The 15,849-nt window shown below is 37.5% G+C and overlaps 1 protein-coding gene across 2 annotated transcripts in view; it reads right to left on the bottom strand.

Moving 5' to 3' along the window:
- Positions 1 to 15,849, bottom strand: part of gabrg2 (gamma-aminobutyric acid type A receptor subunit gamma2) — a 149,766-nt gene that overhangs the window by 65,503 nt on the left and 68,414 nt on the right. For both annotated transcript variants that reach the window (XM_033978917.2, XM_033978916.2), the window contains exon 6: positions 6,068 to 6,205. In XM_033978917.2, coding sequence (XP_033834808.1) covers positions 6,068 to 6,205 — 138 coding nt within the window. The remainder of the gene's footprint in view (positions 1 to 6,067; positions 6,206 to 15,849) is intronic.

The following is a 15,849-nucleotide window of genomic DNA, read 5'->3' as shown; positions in this document are numbered from 1 at the left end:
CCGACAAACCAATAATATATCCATCGAAACAAGCAGTTGGTAGATTTCCCCACCAGAAAAGTCACATAATGCATCTTTATCATAGTTTGACTTTGGCTTTTTATATAATTCCATGTCAAAAGTCCGAATATTATTTCTATAGGAGCATTGGTATTAACGTTATGTATCTCCATGGAGACACCACCAGGCCATGTTAGGTCACATCTATGGAGAGGTGACTCCTGATAAACCAATAGTATATCAATCGAAACAAGCAGTTGGTAGATTTCCCCACCAGAAAAGTCACATAATGCATCTTTATCATATTTTGACTTTGGCTTTTTATATAATTCCCTGTCAAAGGTCCAGACATTTTTTTTCTAGGAGTAATGGCGTTATCGTTATGTATCTCCATGGAGACGCCACCAGGCTAAGCTAGGAATGCTCCAGAGTCTCCTCTCCACAGATATGACCTGACGAAACAATAACACATCAATCGAAACAAGCAGTCCTCACCAGAAAAGTCACATAATGCATCTAACTGCACCAAATAAAGTAAGTATCTAGTGTTTTCCACCAAAGTTTGAACCAAATCTTTGCACAAACTAAACCCGAACCATCTTTCCTCGCTTATTTTCTCCTCGGACTGTGCCAAGAAACACCCCCTCCCTCGTTCTGATCAATAGGACCATTAACTGAGTGAGCTAGCTGCATCGAACGTCTCATAAACCAGAGAATTTACCATAACTGGCAGCGCGAAACACAGACGCATTCGTGTAGACGGCAATACTTTAGCTTTCCATTTTAATTTGTCAACCTGGAATCAAATCGTATACGTTCTGTTTTAATGAGACGGCATGTAAACTGCGGTATGTTTTTCGTTATAGTGATTACAATCTTGTTTTAATTCCTCCGAGTCTGATTTAATGAGGATAAATGGGTTTTTCCAATCTACACGGCGCAGACGGGCATAAATGAGGTTGTCATTGAGGAGCAGCTTGGTGAATGGCGAATATTAAGTATTGTTAGCGTTACGGGCTGTACACAAACGTTCGTGGACAAAAAAAATAGTGCCCAGAGTAAGCAGTTATACGTCCCCGAGCTTATATTCAAATTCTCGCATTTCGTCACAAATTGAATGCGACCGAAGCGTACAATACCGTGTTTCTACGAGCGGCGTTTTGGATAGAAATGAGTAGCGTGAATTGCCCAAGGTGGAATCATTTATACGGGAAGATTATTGGCAAACAAGTTTTAATGCATTTTAGATTTCAATAAGTTTATTTTAGCTGGCGAATAACAAAAATATCTAACGTTTCGGGAAGGTTTTGACTGTTATTGCGAGTGTTTTGTGTGTGTGGAAAGCGAGCTGTGGTTAAAAAAAAACCCCAAAAAACTTCATCCTGTCATTATAAAATCTTAGTTTTAAAGATAAGTTATGATTTAAAGGTGCATTATGAATGAATTAATGTATTTGTTATTGTGTCTCGAATACAAAAAAAGAAAATGCTAAGAGTTTATAAGACGCATTTAACAAAATACAATAAAACACAACCACCAAAAGACTAATTTAAAACAAACTAATTTCCCGCTTCTTCCAGGCTTTACGTAGAAATGATGCAAACTTATAAATATTAGCATAAAACAACCGTTTCATCTTGTCGTCATTACACCAGGACATATCAGGGCGAACGTTGGATGAACATTTCATCAAATTCATCAAAAAATGGACAATATAACAAAAAATGAGCTTCACTTTCCACTTCTCCCAACTCAAATAAACCACAAAGTCTAAATTTTTCTTCTTCAGGGGCTTGAGAAAACCTCACAGTTTCGATTATGTAAATTTTTCACTTTCACTTTCTCGATGTTTCACAGTACGGCATTAAAGTTAAAGTCAATCTAGAGTTTATCCGATTGTTTTTATTATATATGACATGCGACTTTGACATGAAAAGATCCAAACATTATTTCTATTCTATTCTAGTGTTTTATTGCCTTTTAAAGTTAACTCTTACTCACTGAATGATCTTCTCTTCGGAAATGATGGCGCTAACTATCACGCTAACTCGACAAGCACTTTATTCAAGCACTTTACCCATTTATTTATGCTTGAATCTACTCAGCGTTTGCTACTCAGCCACAGCAACAATGATACGTTTATTAAATCTTGTTAAACGCAAAGGCAAATATCATTACGCTGAATTATGACAGTGATTAATAATGTTTTTGCAGTTGCTATTTAAACATTCTGAACATCGCACTGCAAGTACTTTCTAAAGCGACTGGTGTTATAAACTGAACTGTGCGCGCGACATTATTAGAATTTATTAGCCCCTTGGATATTACTGCTATATTTTTGCACGTGTACATGGTATTCAACAGCGCTTTCGTCCTTTATACAGATTCGTCAGCGCAGGTTTAGTCGATCCAAAAGCGAGCTAACGGAGCAGAGCTAGCGCCAAATGACCGAACTTGAACTGAAGCCCAGATAAACTCTCACCTCAAACGAAAACTCTCCAAACCTACAGCCACATTCCTCTTCACACAAACTCTCTTTTTGCACTCGTACTTCTGATACAAAGCTATTATAACCTTAACGTGGGTTATCGATGACCTGTGGGTGGGTTGGGTTAACACTGGACTGGTTTTATTGCCATTATTACTCACATTACTGTTACCTATTGTATTGCAGTGTTGTTGAATCGAGTTGCTGCACTTAATGGTGTATGTATTGTCCATTTACTATTCAATATCCGGTACCAAACACATTTTTTTCCTCATAACTAGCCTACTACGTATTATATCGCAACTGTATTACTCGTTTATAAACACATACGCTACGTCAAAGCCTGGCACAAATGTCTATAAACTGACTCCCTGTTGAAAGAAGCAGGTCTGTGTCACAGGGGAAATAAGACAAACCAGTCCTGGGAGAGTTCGCCGGGATCTGAATAAGATTGAAACACACTGCGCGCGGCTGACAGCGCTGTAACCATGGCAACAAGGAAGGCCTGGTCATTTAAGGCTGTGTCCGACTGTAAAACCCGACAGAAAATGGTGACGGTGAATAGAAAAGCAGTTTCGATATGGTTTATTTACGGTTTGTAATATGTAAAGCCTGGTCTTATCCATACAGGTTTATTCTATCTCTATATCACATATGTCAAAGTCAGGCCCAGGGGCTGAATCTGGCCCGCGGTGTAATTATATTCGGCCCGTGAGATAATATCAAATGTGCAATAGAGCTGGCCTGCTGGTATATAGCGCATTGTACCACTAATACTACAAATCCCAGAATGCTTTGCTAGTTCGCTGGCACACAGTCGAGACCGGCACGCGCCCCTCCTTTTCTGTTGACGCTCATTAGCGACCAAGCTACAAGTCACCTCGGCCAAATTAATTGGTACAGAGAGAAATATAATGTATTTTACCTATTTAAATAAGAAATGAAACTACTGATGTGTCTTTTATTTCAAATTTAATTTCTCATATATTTATAACATCAAGCTTGATTTGTTCCAGATTTTGTGTTTAAGCAAAACTAAAGTTTGTTTCTATATGAAAAGGTTAAACATTACACATCAGGTGCAGTCAAAGTTTCAATAAATAAAAGTTTGGCCCATGAATTTGTTTCAGTTTTAAATTTGAGTTTGACACCACTGCTCTATATCAATAAAAATGGTGCATTGTGTAACTTTCCGGTGAGTTCCGTGAATTCTGCGTGTATAATTATTATTTCTTTGACCAGCGTAGTATAGGTCAGATAAAAAAATAGGAAAAAATAGATGACATAATCCTTCATTTATCCGTTTTTATCTGGGTTTTAAATTATATTTTAACCATAATTTGGCGAGAGCAGAGAGGAAAAACTGACTGAAGGCCCCGTATAAGATTTTTTTCCCATGTATTTGAGCAATTTTTGTCTCGCCCTGATACAAATATGATGTATAACCCACTCTCAAGGTCAAAATATGTTCGCTGCGAGCTGTCTGCTTTTAATTACAAAGCGGTTTATTGTTCTATAATCAGGAAGTTTGTGTTAGCAGTCTGGTTGTTGTCAGCTTTGACGGCAAAACTCTAAACACTAATAAACCTATCACAGTGAATAGTTAGGATGCTAAGTGAAGTGAAGAATAAAACAACATTAGCGCAGTTTTTTCACGCTTTTAAGATGGTAAAAATCAGACACTACTATGAAAAAAGATGGATATTTTGGGCGGCTGGTTCGTTCTTTCCTGACCTAACATACGTTCAACACACAGTAGCTTATGCAAACGCCTATAGCTAACACAATATGTCCCATCTTGCACCTGCAGCCTTGTTCTGACAAAAATAACCCCAAAAGCCTCCAGTGTATCCGAAAGTGTTTCAGAATGTTCCGTCAGCTCTTCTTTAAACCCACAGCTGATGACCACTAGATTACATTTCAAAGTTTCACGGCCCGGTGGCGTGCAGCTGAAACGGGGGCAGTTAGAATGTCAAATACGACGTTAGCATAGTAGCCTCACTGCGCGAAGGTCCCGGGTTTCGTTCCCAGATGGGGCTTTTCTGTGTGCGGAGTTATCCCGGTGTCTTTGTAGCTGCTTTTTGGTTTTGTTTTTTGACTAAAGATGTATATAATAATGTCCCTGCTGAGACTAGCACCCGATAACGACCTTATCACTGCGGGACGATGATGATAAAATGTCAAATTTGATTTCCGTACCAAGGAAAAAGGGTTGTTACTAGATGCGTATTTCAGTTCAACATAAAAAAGAAAAAGACTGCATAATAGTACAGCATTAATGATGTGGACAGAAGAATTAATGTAGCTCTATGAAACATTATCAAAGCAATTTATTTAATTTATACTGATGTTAAGAGCAGGTTACAACCCAATACTTCGTAAATGTCATGTTTTTAATGCTTTATATGTATTAAATCGTCTGCTTTTATATTTAGGCCGAACTGTTTTTTAAAAAGTTTTACGTTTCAAAAATCAGTTTAATCTAAAATGTATTATCGGTTTTACTTTATCGATTATTAATGACAAGGAAAAGGGTTGTTACTAGATGCATCTTTCAGCACGACATAAATAATGAAAAACTTTATTTTTTAGACAACAAAATACATTTTCAACAAAAAAAACCCCCCAAAAACCTCAGTCTGTTTGCCCTATTTATGTGACAGTTATCAGAGTGTCTAGTTTTGATTTTGCAATTTTGTGTAGAGATTATCACGGCCAAAATAATTGCAATTCACGATTATATCACGGTAACGATTAAAGTTGTCAACAGTTTAAAAATATCATGGATTTGAATAATTATAATTTTAATGTTATGAGTAAGTCCCATGTCTTTGTTATCAGTGAAAATAACTATGATCCACGTTGTGAAAAAACAGGGCCGTCCACAGAAATTTGGGAACCCGGGTCAAGAAGCCTCACAATTCTGGGCCCCCTAAAACCCTGGGGCCCGGGACAACAGACCCCTTTGTCCCCCCCCGTCCACTCCCCTGTGGATATGTAGCTTTTTTTCTGCTGTGATTATCTTCATTGGCGATTATCACAATTATATAAAATGTCCCACGAACGATTATTGAGTTCCCTTTTTAATTATGATCAATGATATTATTATTCATCGTTCCATTCCACTGTGACCTACATAAAGAAACCAAATCACAATGAGACAGTTTGCAGAGTTTCTCCAAGTACGATCGCGTTGAAACACCAACCTTCTGTCGACCAAATGAAAAGAAATTAAATAAAATGCAATAAAAGCAATAAAAACACTGATTGTATTAAGTTTTATGTACTGCCACTGCACTAATCAAGCTGGGCATATTAGCAAATAAAAAATAAATAAATAAATAAATAACAAAAAAATAAAAAAAATTAAATTAAATAAAAAATTAAATTAAATTAAAAAAACATTAAATAAAATAAAAAATAAAATAAAATATAATTTAAAAAATAATAAAAAAATAAAGATAAAAAAAATAAAAATAAATCCCTGACATAAATATTTGAGCTCAAAATCTGTGTATTTTTGGATGATTCTTATGACACCGTTCACTCAAGACAAGAAAGAACCACTCGGTGATGTACCTGAAACGGTGCGGACGACCTCGGAAGTGTTCCTCAGGCCCACGAAGGAAAACTGGTAGAGCCTCCAGGAGCGGATGTCCCCCACCTCCACTGAGCTCCTCTTCCACTTGTACACGATCTCCTCCCTGGGGTATCCATCTGTGAGGAGACGGAGAGAGGACGGGTCAGCAGAGACAAGGACGACGGCACAGTACTGAATGTGTTTTACGCTTTCAGGTTCTCCTCTGTATAATTAGGCTCTGGGGCTGCTGCTGCTAACGATTTTTTCAATTAGGCGACTGGTCAAGCGATGATGTCTTTTGTAAATTTAGATGTTCAAACCACATTTTTGACCAAATAAAGGTCTTTTTTTGACATTTTGATGTAATAATGGCCACCGTCTTTGTTATAAAAAGGTCTTTTCATATGTGTTTAGAGTCTGTACAGTCCAGATAATCATTACGATGTAGTTGTTGTAAATCTGCTAAACAAATAAAGTTGACCTTGATCAAAACACTACAGTTATTTTCTATAGTCGACTAGTCACGATTATTCGATTAATCGTTGCAGCTCTGTTTCAAATATATAACACGTCTTATTGAAATATCGATATTGTGATACTAAATTTGGTCATATAGTATCATTTTCGTGAACTGCTGTACTGTACTGATATATCTCCAAGAGTATTTTTTGGTATTATGAAATTATTTTGTGACCGTGCTACAATGTTTTTGCTTGTTTAGGCAAAGGAAACCTGCGTATGCCGTTTATTTAAGACGTTCACTCTGACTTTCAATGATTAAAAAGTATTTGACATTGAAGCAGACATATTGTGCTTGTGTCTGCTCTATAGTTATAATCTGCAAAATCAGTGGATCATTATGTTATCTGGATATTTTAAATCGCTATATTTATATAAAACGACTTAAAAGAAACAAACCCACTGACTTCCGTGTTAGAAAACTGCGATGCCCAATGGGAGCTGTCGCCACCGATACATAACTATTGAGCTGCGGATTTTTTTTTCATTTGTACCAAAATGACCATACAATGCAGCCGAATCCTCACTGATTAAGCTTTAACTTTGAGCAGGTACTGGATTAAAAAAGAAACACTTTGGTTCAGTGTGTTTGGTTCATAAAAACATTCCTCTCTCATGTGCAGTGGCTCTTATCACATGTATCGTCATATTGTGATATTATCGTATCATGAGCCATGTGTCGTGTATCACATCAAATGTGTGAGCCTGTGATTCTCAGCCCTAGTGTGTACAGGATGTAATATATGGTGCGGAGGTTCACGTTTCTGTGGGGAACATAACATTATCTGGATGTATTTTCTGGTGCAACCATCTCCGTTTATCCAGGATTTTCAGTAGTAAGTAGGTTTGAGTGAATTAACTACATAGTACTGTGTATCCTATTTATATCCTTCAAATTACAGGTAATTTCCCCTGGAGCAGCCATTTCAATATATTTAATAGAACTGAACATGTCTGAATGGCATTGCTGTTAGTCTTTGTTGATCTAAAAAAGCAAATCATGCAAAAGTTTATGAGAGTCTCACACCAACATAAGCCTCTTCAACCCCCTGGTCACAATTGTGACCATTAAAAAAGGTTTACTTTTGAAGCTCTAAATGTATTTGTGTGTATATTTTCAATGCATTTTCAGTATTTTCTAAAAGAATAAGGGGAATAAGGGGAAATGTGTGCAATCTTAAATGTTTATAGCAAATTGTTACATGACCAGAGATGGTTATGTAAAATTACACCTTGAAGAGAAGATGATGTCCAGAATTCTCGAAATAAAAAGGTAGAAAAGTGATTCAAATTCAACATAGGACTATGATTTTCTATGATACACATCATCTTCAGGGGCTGTAGTAATGACAAATGCATTCTCATCCTCACATTTCACTTTATTTTGGTCTGATTATAGGATGAGAAACATGTTGGTCACAGCTGTGACTGGTGAGATAGAACCTTATAGGGAATATGACCATTTGAACTTTTTGAATTCGTTTATATCGACCCTAAGGGAATTCATGATGTGTTGGATGAAGGTGGTGGCCTCATTATAATCTGGAACTAAGGAATTGTTCCAAAAAATTGGAGCTTGGGTTCCTCATTGTTATTGACTGGCCTGATATAGAGTGTGAGGGGGGGATGTCCACAAGGATGTTCAACACAACATAATGACCTGGTGGAGTCAGGTGAGGACACCAATAACATCCACCACTAGCCCCGCCCCTTCTCCGTTACGCTCAGATACTGAACAGCGAAGGTCACCCAGCTGCTACAGGGACATGTCTGAAGAACTTCCAAAGTCCTTTAGAACCTATAAAGATAAATCTGAAGACCATCTAAGTTCTCTGGGAAAAGTCGAAAGACCATCTAAGGTCCTCTAGCTGCTACTGGGACAAGTCTGAAAAACATCCAAGGTTCTCTAGAGCCTAAAGAGAACTCTGAAGAACATCGTCTAGCTGCTGCAGAAGTAAGTCTGGGGAACATTAAAGATCCTCTACCAGCTATTGGGACAAGTCTGAAGAATATCCATGGTCCTCTCGCTAATCTCCTAAAGAACGATATTTCTGCACTTTTGTTGTGCAACACTTGAACCTCGACCAAGACATTTACAGGCACATTTTAACACATTCTTGATGCATTGTTAAAATATTGGCTGAATATCGCTATGCAAAAATATACATAAAATAAATAAATAAATACATAAATAATCATCATAATTATAAATAAATACAATTAAATAGAAAAAACATATATTTTCAGTGATTCAATAGAAGGTCCAGCTGTATAGACTTATCATTTTCACTGTGGCCCTTTTAAGATTGAAGGTATAAATGTCTTTTGAACATCAAAGAACAATAAGGTTACCGTCTCGTATACCATCCTTTCAAATGCTAATATCGCCTTTGTCAATACCGGCCTTGTGTTTTTGTCAAGTCGATGCCCGCAGGCTGCAGCGCAGCTAGTTTCTTTCATGGAGAAACTGTTACATAACTAAATTTATCGACCAAGTCGTCTCCCCATCTGTGAAGAGTGAAACTTTTTTTTTTTTTTAGAGGAACAGAGTGGACGCTGAAACAGACATTATAAAAAAGGTCCAAGACTATTTTATTCTTGAAAAAGACTATTTGTGAAAATGAAATTGAGCAATCTGAGGCCACTTGACCACAGCTCGACACAAAGGACGAAATCTGCTGAAATGAACTGAACCTGCAATTACTCAGAGGTTTGGTATATACTGAAGTATATTTGAATTTATTTATTTATTTTTCAATTTAGTCCTAGCTCGGTTTGGTCCTGGTCTAGTCCTGGTTTAGTTCCAGGTCTTATTTTGATGTGGTTATGACACACTACTATTATTAACCTTTTGTGATTTTAAAACTTTCTTACAGTTCTATATAAATCTGTTATCCGTGTATTTCAGAATGATGACAGCCATGGCCACAGTGATTCATCTAAATTTAAAAATAAAGCATTACATCTTTTGAATGGTGTCCACTGTGACGCTGAATGAGAAAATGGTCCTCAGAATTTATTTCAGTAGTTATTTGGGTGATGAATAACAGCTACATAACACATGTGGGTCAGTTTTGTGTCATGTTATTGTTAAGGACATTAAAAAAAAGCGAATAAATGCTGTTTTACGTCTGGTATCTGCTGATATCTGGCATGAGCAGATACAGAAACTATCACAATCGGTATTTAGTGATGTATTAGTGACAAATGTAGTCGTCATTCACGGAGTTTTGCTGTTGATAGTCATGCTGCTAACGTTACTGCATTACTGTCCATTACTTCTTATACAGAAAGCCACGGAGATGAAAGGGAGGAGCTTAAATTATGCAACTTCTTCCGTCCACACAAACTTTGCATGAGAGCACTCAGAGCCATTTACAGCGGGCATCTAACCATCTCCCACATTATGCAGAGCCGGAGTCTGCAGCTTGGCTCTTCACTGGCAGCAAATTATTGATTCACTTTGTTCTTATGGGAACGCTCTGTGCTTCTCTGGCCCAGTAACAGGAAAATCACTTCTGGAAGCCTGGCTGGCATCATCTTCTGTTGTCACGCTTCCAAAAATCCTCCATAAATACTGTACAATGGAAAGAAATAATTCACTGATTATATTGTTAGCGAATGCAACTAAAAAGGCGTCTGCGCTAATTGAAATTGTACGTTTTATTCTGACATACTTTACGTCAGGGGTGTTTAAAGTTTTTTTTTTCACTGAGGGCAGCATACTGAAACATATTTGTCGATACAGGGAGTCAAAAGGTGCATTTAACGCCGGTTTGACACAACCATTGTACCGTTAATACGACTTTGAAGATTATTTTTAAGCCTGTGTGATGTTATTCAGGTTATAGCGGTAAAATCTCTTCAATTTGTAGTAAAAAATACTTCCTGATCAATTGGGGCAGTTTAGGAGGAGGCGTGAGGGCCGACAAAGATTGGTCTGAGAGCCGCATTTGGCCCTTGAGCCGTAGTTTGGACAGCCCCGCTTTAGACCTATAACAAAGATCTATAACATGAACTGGATAAAGCCCCGCCCCCTCGACTTGGAAGTTTGATTAGCGTTCACTCCGTATCAACTGCTGCACAAAGGTTGGATTTTGAGGCAATTCTTTTCTATTTTCGCAGCATGAACTTTTTAGAATTTTGAAAACCTCAAAAGCGCCGAAACGTTAGCTTTGCAATATCATTTTGAGCCCGTGCTAACTACGCTCTAGCCACCACCGAGTTGATCGAGTCGTCATGTGGTGGGCGACGCCATGTTTGATTTATCTTCCAGATCTTAATATACCTCCATGGCCAATAAGAAACATCTGTATTTTCTACAAACTATTATTATTGTGTTATATAAATGCACAACAAAATGCAGCTCTAAACAATGTAGTGTAACGATGATGATTTGCTTTTCCAAGATACTTTTGTATTTAACATCCATGGATTTTAAAGGTTCTATATTACACTGAACTTTGTGCGTGTTAGATTATTGTTACCTCTTCAAAAACAGACCTAGAGTTGTGTTTTGTTCCATTTACACGTTTAACTAATCCTTTATTATCAGTCTGTTTATATCTCCAAAGCTCAAAATGCTCCGTTCCACCTTGGGATGTCACCAATTGGTAGTTTTCAAGTTCAACAGCGACATTTTACCTTTAGTTCAGTAGAGATCGGCAATACCAGGAGCTGAAATGATCCAAATGATTCTAGAAATGAAGGTGTGTGGAGTTTAAAAACACAGTGGAATCACCACATGATGACATCACAAGGTGGAGCAGAGTGTTTTCAGTTTGAGAAAAGAAGAACTCAGCCTAAATCTGCATGGTTTTGTTTGTGTGAATGAAACAAAACACAACTCCAGGTCTGTTTGTGATGGAAATATTATAACATAGATCAGAAAACAGTGTAATATTTGCACTTTAACACGCGTTAGACAAATTATATTTACTAATTTATTAATATATTTGACACTAAACCTGTCAATTTAACAAAGCATGCCCCTAATTTACATAAAGAATTAGTGATTATGATTTTATAAATGAGCAACAAATTAAAACCTTACACCAAATTCATTACCTGAAAAAAATCACTGGTCATTCTGACTTCTGAGCCACTTTAAAAGCAACGCAACACCTTCAATAAAAGATACAGTATTGCGTTGCCTGGAATGTTCCGCAGTATGACCTTACGCTTCTCTATCTCCACGGAAAAAAAGTTGGTGAGACCAGCCGGCCAAGTTATATATAGGTCAGATCTCTGCAGAGGCAAGCCCACTCGCAGTATGTCTTTTTTTAACAACAAAAACACCTGTAATTGAGTAAAGACAGATACGTTTAATGCCATACTGTGGAAAATTCCAGACAAACATCTCTATAACATCTCTATTGACAGTTTCCCTCGCTTTCAATATTCTACTTGCCTAATCAAATGTTCAAATTACTCAGACCGTAGATGTAGTACAAATGTATTACCCAAAACCACACTACAATCAACGACATTTCTGCCACACTGCAAATTTACGCCCCGGCTAATTAGCATCGCAAACCCCAGCCCCGCGCCGCCGTGTTGCTAATCTTATCTCCGCACATCAAAACCGGGACTGTGCTCCGTTTGTAGTGCCACGTTCGGTTTCCTGCTCGCGCCACGTGTCGAGAAATTATGCCTCGTGATCGGCACCGCTGCTCCGCTGACTGTAGGCTAAATCGAGCGCGCCTCAAACTTCTGAAAAATATCCGCGCAGTTTCATCAAATTTAAATGAACGCTTGTGTTCCACTTTTTTGGCTTGCTTCTTGTTCTTTTTGCATATTTAGAGGCCAGTTTCTCAAGGGAATTTTCAAACGGTGCGTCTCTTTCTGCGGATCTATAGTAACCTTATTAGCATAACTTAGCCGCCGTACGTTGCTAACGCGTAGCGGGGAGTTACTTGGACTTGGGTTGCTTTCTGAAAAATATTCTGAAAAAAAAAATCGATCAAAGGCAAAGGATCAATTGTCTGCCTTGGGACGAGGAAGAACTATTTATTATGAAATCTATAGCAACGAACAAAAGCGTTTTTAAGATTAAATAGAAGCGTGTGAGCAGATTTATGATGAAAAATACAATTTGACACACGCCACTGCAATTAGTTTTTCAAGTGTGTTAGAAAGACACAACTGACTGTTCTATTTTAGGAAGGGGGGTGGATTTATATAACCTTGTACCTGATTTCAAACCATGAGTCACGCTTCTTCATGCTTCAGTTTGAACGTTAAGCCCCGCCCACTTACTCATTTCTGACGCTGCGATGATGCGCCATGACACAGGCAGTCTCCTTAATTCTCTAACTACGGACGCACCAATCCAGCTTTTATTTCACCTCTGATATCGATACTTAAACTTGAAGTATCTGCTGATAGCCAGGTCTGACATGATTAGGGATGGGACGGTAAACAATAATATCATTTATCATGATAAAAAGAGACATTTTTTATAATCGTGATAATCGCCAACAAAGATAATCGCCATTATATCACCAGAATGTGCACAAAAAACGACTTATCCAGAGGGGAGTCAACGCAAGGGACAAAGGGGTCTGTTGTCCGGGGTCCCAGGGTCTTAGGGGGCCCAGAATTGGACCGTCTTCCTATTAATCTGTATTACAAGAGGGCCCATGTGAGGATTATTGCACCAGGCCTCCAAATATCAGTTGACGCCCCTGTTTATCTATAATATTTTCTGTTAAAGTTATAATTATTCACATTCATAACAACTTTAATCATTATCGTGATACAATTATCGTTAATCGGAATCGTTTTGGCCATGATAATCGTCACACAAAATTTCAATATCGTCCCGTGCCTGGTCATGATAATTACTGTATCGACTTATTTATCGTGTGCACAATTTCTTTGCAATAGTGGGAGATTTTTGTTATTTTTGTTGTAATATGAAAAAATTTAAAGGTGGAAAAAGTCATTTCTATGGCAGCTCATGTTTTTTTTTTTTTTTTTTTTATGATATTGCCCATTTTAAAATACTTTACTAGGACTATTATAGGTAGTATAGTAGTTTCAATATTATCGTTTATTGCAGTATTTCTGTTTAGTGACCGTGTTTCAAAATGTGTTAGCTAATATTAGCCAGTGCCAGTGTAGGGACAGAAAATGGCTTTTATTTCCTTACAACACCGTCATGATAATTACTATATTGACTTATTTACTGTGTGTACAATTTCTTTTCATATTACAACAAAACTAACAAAAATCTCCGCACTATTGCAAAGATTTGAGCAGCAGAGGTTTGAAAAAGTCATTTCTATGGCTGTTCACTACTTCTTTCTGTCTGACATTTGCTGCAGCTCATGTTTTTTTGAGATGTCTATTTAAAAATGGTTATTGTATTGGTATTATAATTTTCAATATCATCGTTTATCACAATATTTCTCTGTAGCGATAAACCGCGCTTCAAAATGTGTTAGCATAACAGCCCGACCGATAGCTAATATTAGCCAGTGCCAGTGCAGGGACAGAAAATGGCACTTATTTCCTTACAACACCGTCATGATAATTACTCTATCGACTCATTTATCGTGTGCACAATTTCTTTGCAATAGTGGCGGGATTTTTGTTATTTCTGTTGTAATATGAAAAGATTTGAGCAGCAGAGGGTTGAAAAAGTAATTTCTATGACTGATTTGCTGCAGCTCATGTTGTTTTTTAATCATATTGTCTATTTAAAAATGGTTTACTAGAACTATCCTGCATTATTGTTATTGTATCAGTATTATAAAGTAGTTTCAATAGTATCGTTTATCACAATATTTCTCTGTACAGAATGCACTTATTTCTTTGCAACACTGTTAATATATTACACCAAAGATCCAGCTGTGTTATGTAACTGTTATTTATCTTTCAAATAACGACCAAACAGCTGCATACGAATAAAAGTTCAAATATTATGAGACGTTCTATGCTAATACCAGGCTTTAAATAGTCTTTTCACATCCAATTAAAGGCCCAACCAACGCATCCCTAGTAACAATGTACCTGATTGGACAAAATATGTTAATTCCCCAGTAAAATCCTATGTAAAATGAATAAATTATGTTTTACAGCCTCATTTTTCTTTCTTATTTAGCAGCTTTTACCTTATAATGCATGATGTAAAGAGCATTTATGTTGAGAATAAACTAAAACCCATAAAGTACAGGCTCCTTAACCAAACTTAAATATTGATTTGTTATTTATTTCAGTCCGATGTTTTCTGAGGTGGCATTACATGTAACAGTACTGAGAATATCGTAGCTAATTACCATAAATCTATGTATTACTTTGACTTTATTCAGCCAAAGTGCTAAAAATAAAGTGAACAGCTCGTACACGAACGGGCAGCATGAAACTCCCCTGTGACACTTACGTCTGCGATGTGCTCGTGTTGCTGTATGATGCTAGTGGGAGTTATGTAAGGAAAGGCTGAGTGAGGACAAAATCAGAGAGTAAAGACTATGACCAGGTCTGGGTTTGACCTGGTACAGTCTGGGTCTCATTTAGACCTGGTTTAGTTCTCCTTTAGACCTTGTTAAGTCCATGTTTAGTTCTTATCAGGACCTTCTGTAGTCCTAGTTGTCACGATACTAAAATGTCAAACTCTATTTGACCTGGTCGACTTTGATTCTCATTTAGACCTGGTTTTAGTCCTGGTTTAGTCCTTGTTTAGTCCTGATTTAGTCCTGGTTTAGTCCTGGTTTAGTCCTGATTTAGTCCTGGTTTAGTCCTGGTTTAGACCTGATTTAGTCCTGGTTTAGCCCTGATTTAGTCCCGATTTAGTCCTGGTTTAGTCCCGGTTTAGTCCTGATTTAGTCCTGGTTTAGACCTGATTTAGTCCTGGTTTAGACCTGATTTAGTCCTGGTTTATTCCTGGTTTTGATCCTGGTTTAGCCCTGATTTAGTCCCGATTTAGTCCTGGTTTAGTTCTTGTTTAGCCCTGATTTAGTCCATGTTTAGGTCCTGGTTTAGTCCATGTTTAGTCCATGTTTAGTCCATGTTTAGTCCATGTTTAGTCCATGTTTAGTCCATGTTTAGTCCATGTTTAGTCCATGTTTAGTCCATGTTTAGTCCATGTTTAGTCCATGTTTAGTCCATGTTTAGTCCCGCTATAGTCCTGGTTTAGTCCTGGTTTAGCCGTGTTTCAGTCCTGGTTTAGTCCTGGTTTAGTCCTGATTTAGTCCTGGTTTAGACCTGATTTAGTCCTGGTTTAGACCTGATTTAGTCCTGGTTTATTCCTGGTTTTGAT

Source organism: Periophthalmus magnuspinnatus, chromosome 14 (genome assembly GCF_009829125.3).
Source record: "Periophthalmus magnuspinnatus isolate fPerMag1 chromosome 14, fPerMag1.2.pri, whole genome shotgun sequence".
NCBI classification, from domain to species: domain Eukaryota; kingdom Metazoa; phylum Chordata; class Actinopteri; order Gobiiformes; family Gobiidae; genus Periophthalmus; species Periophthalmus magnuspinnatus.
Note: the sequence above shows the minus strand (reverse complement) of the source record. Positions and strands in the feature narration are given on the sequence as shown.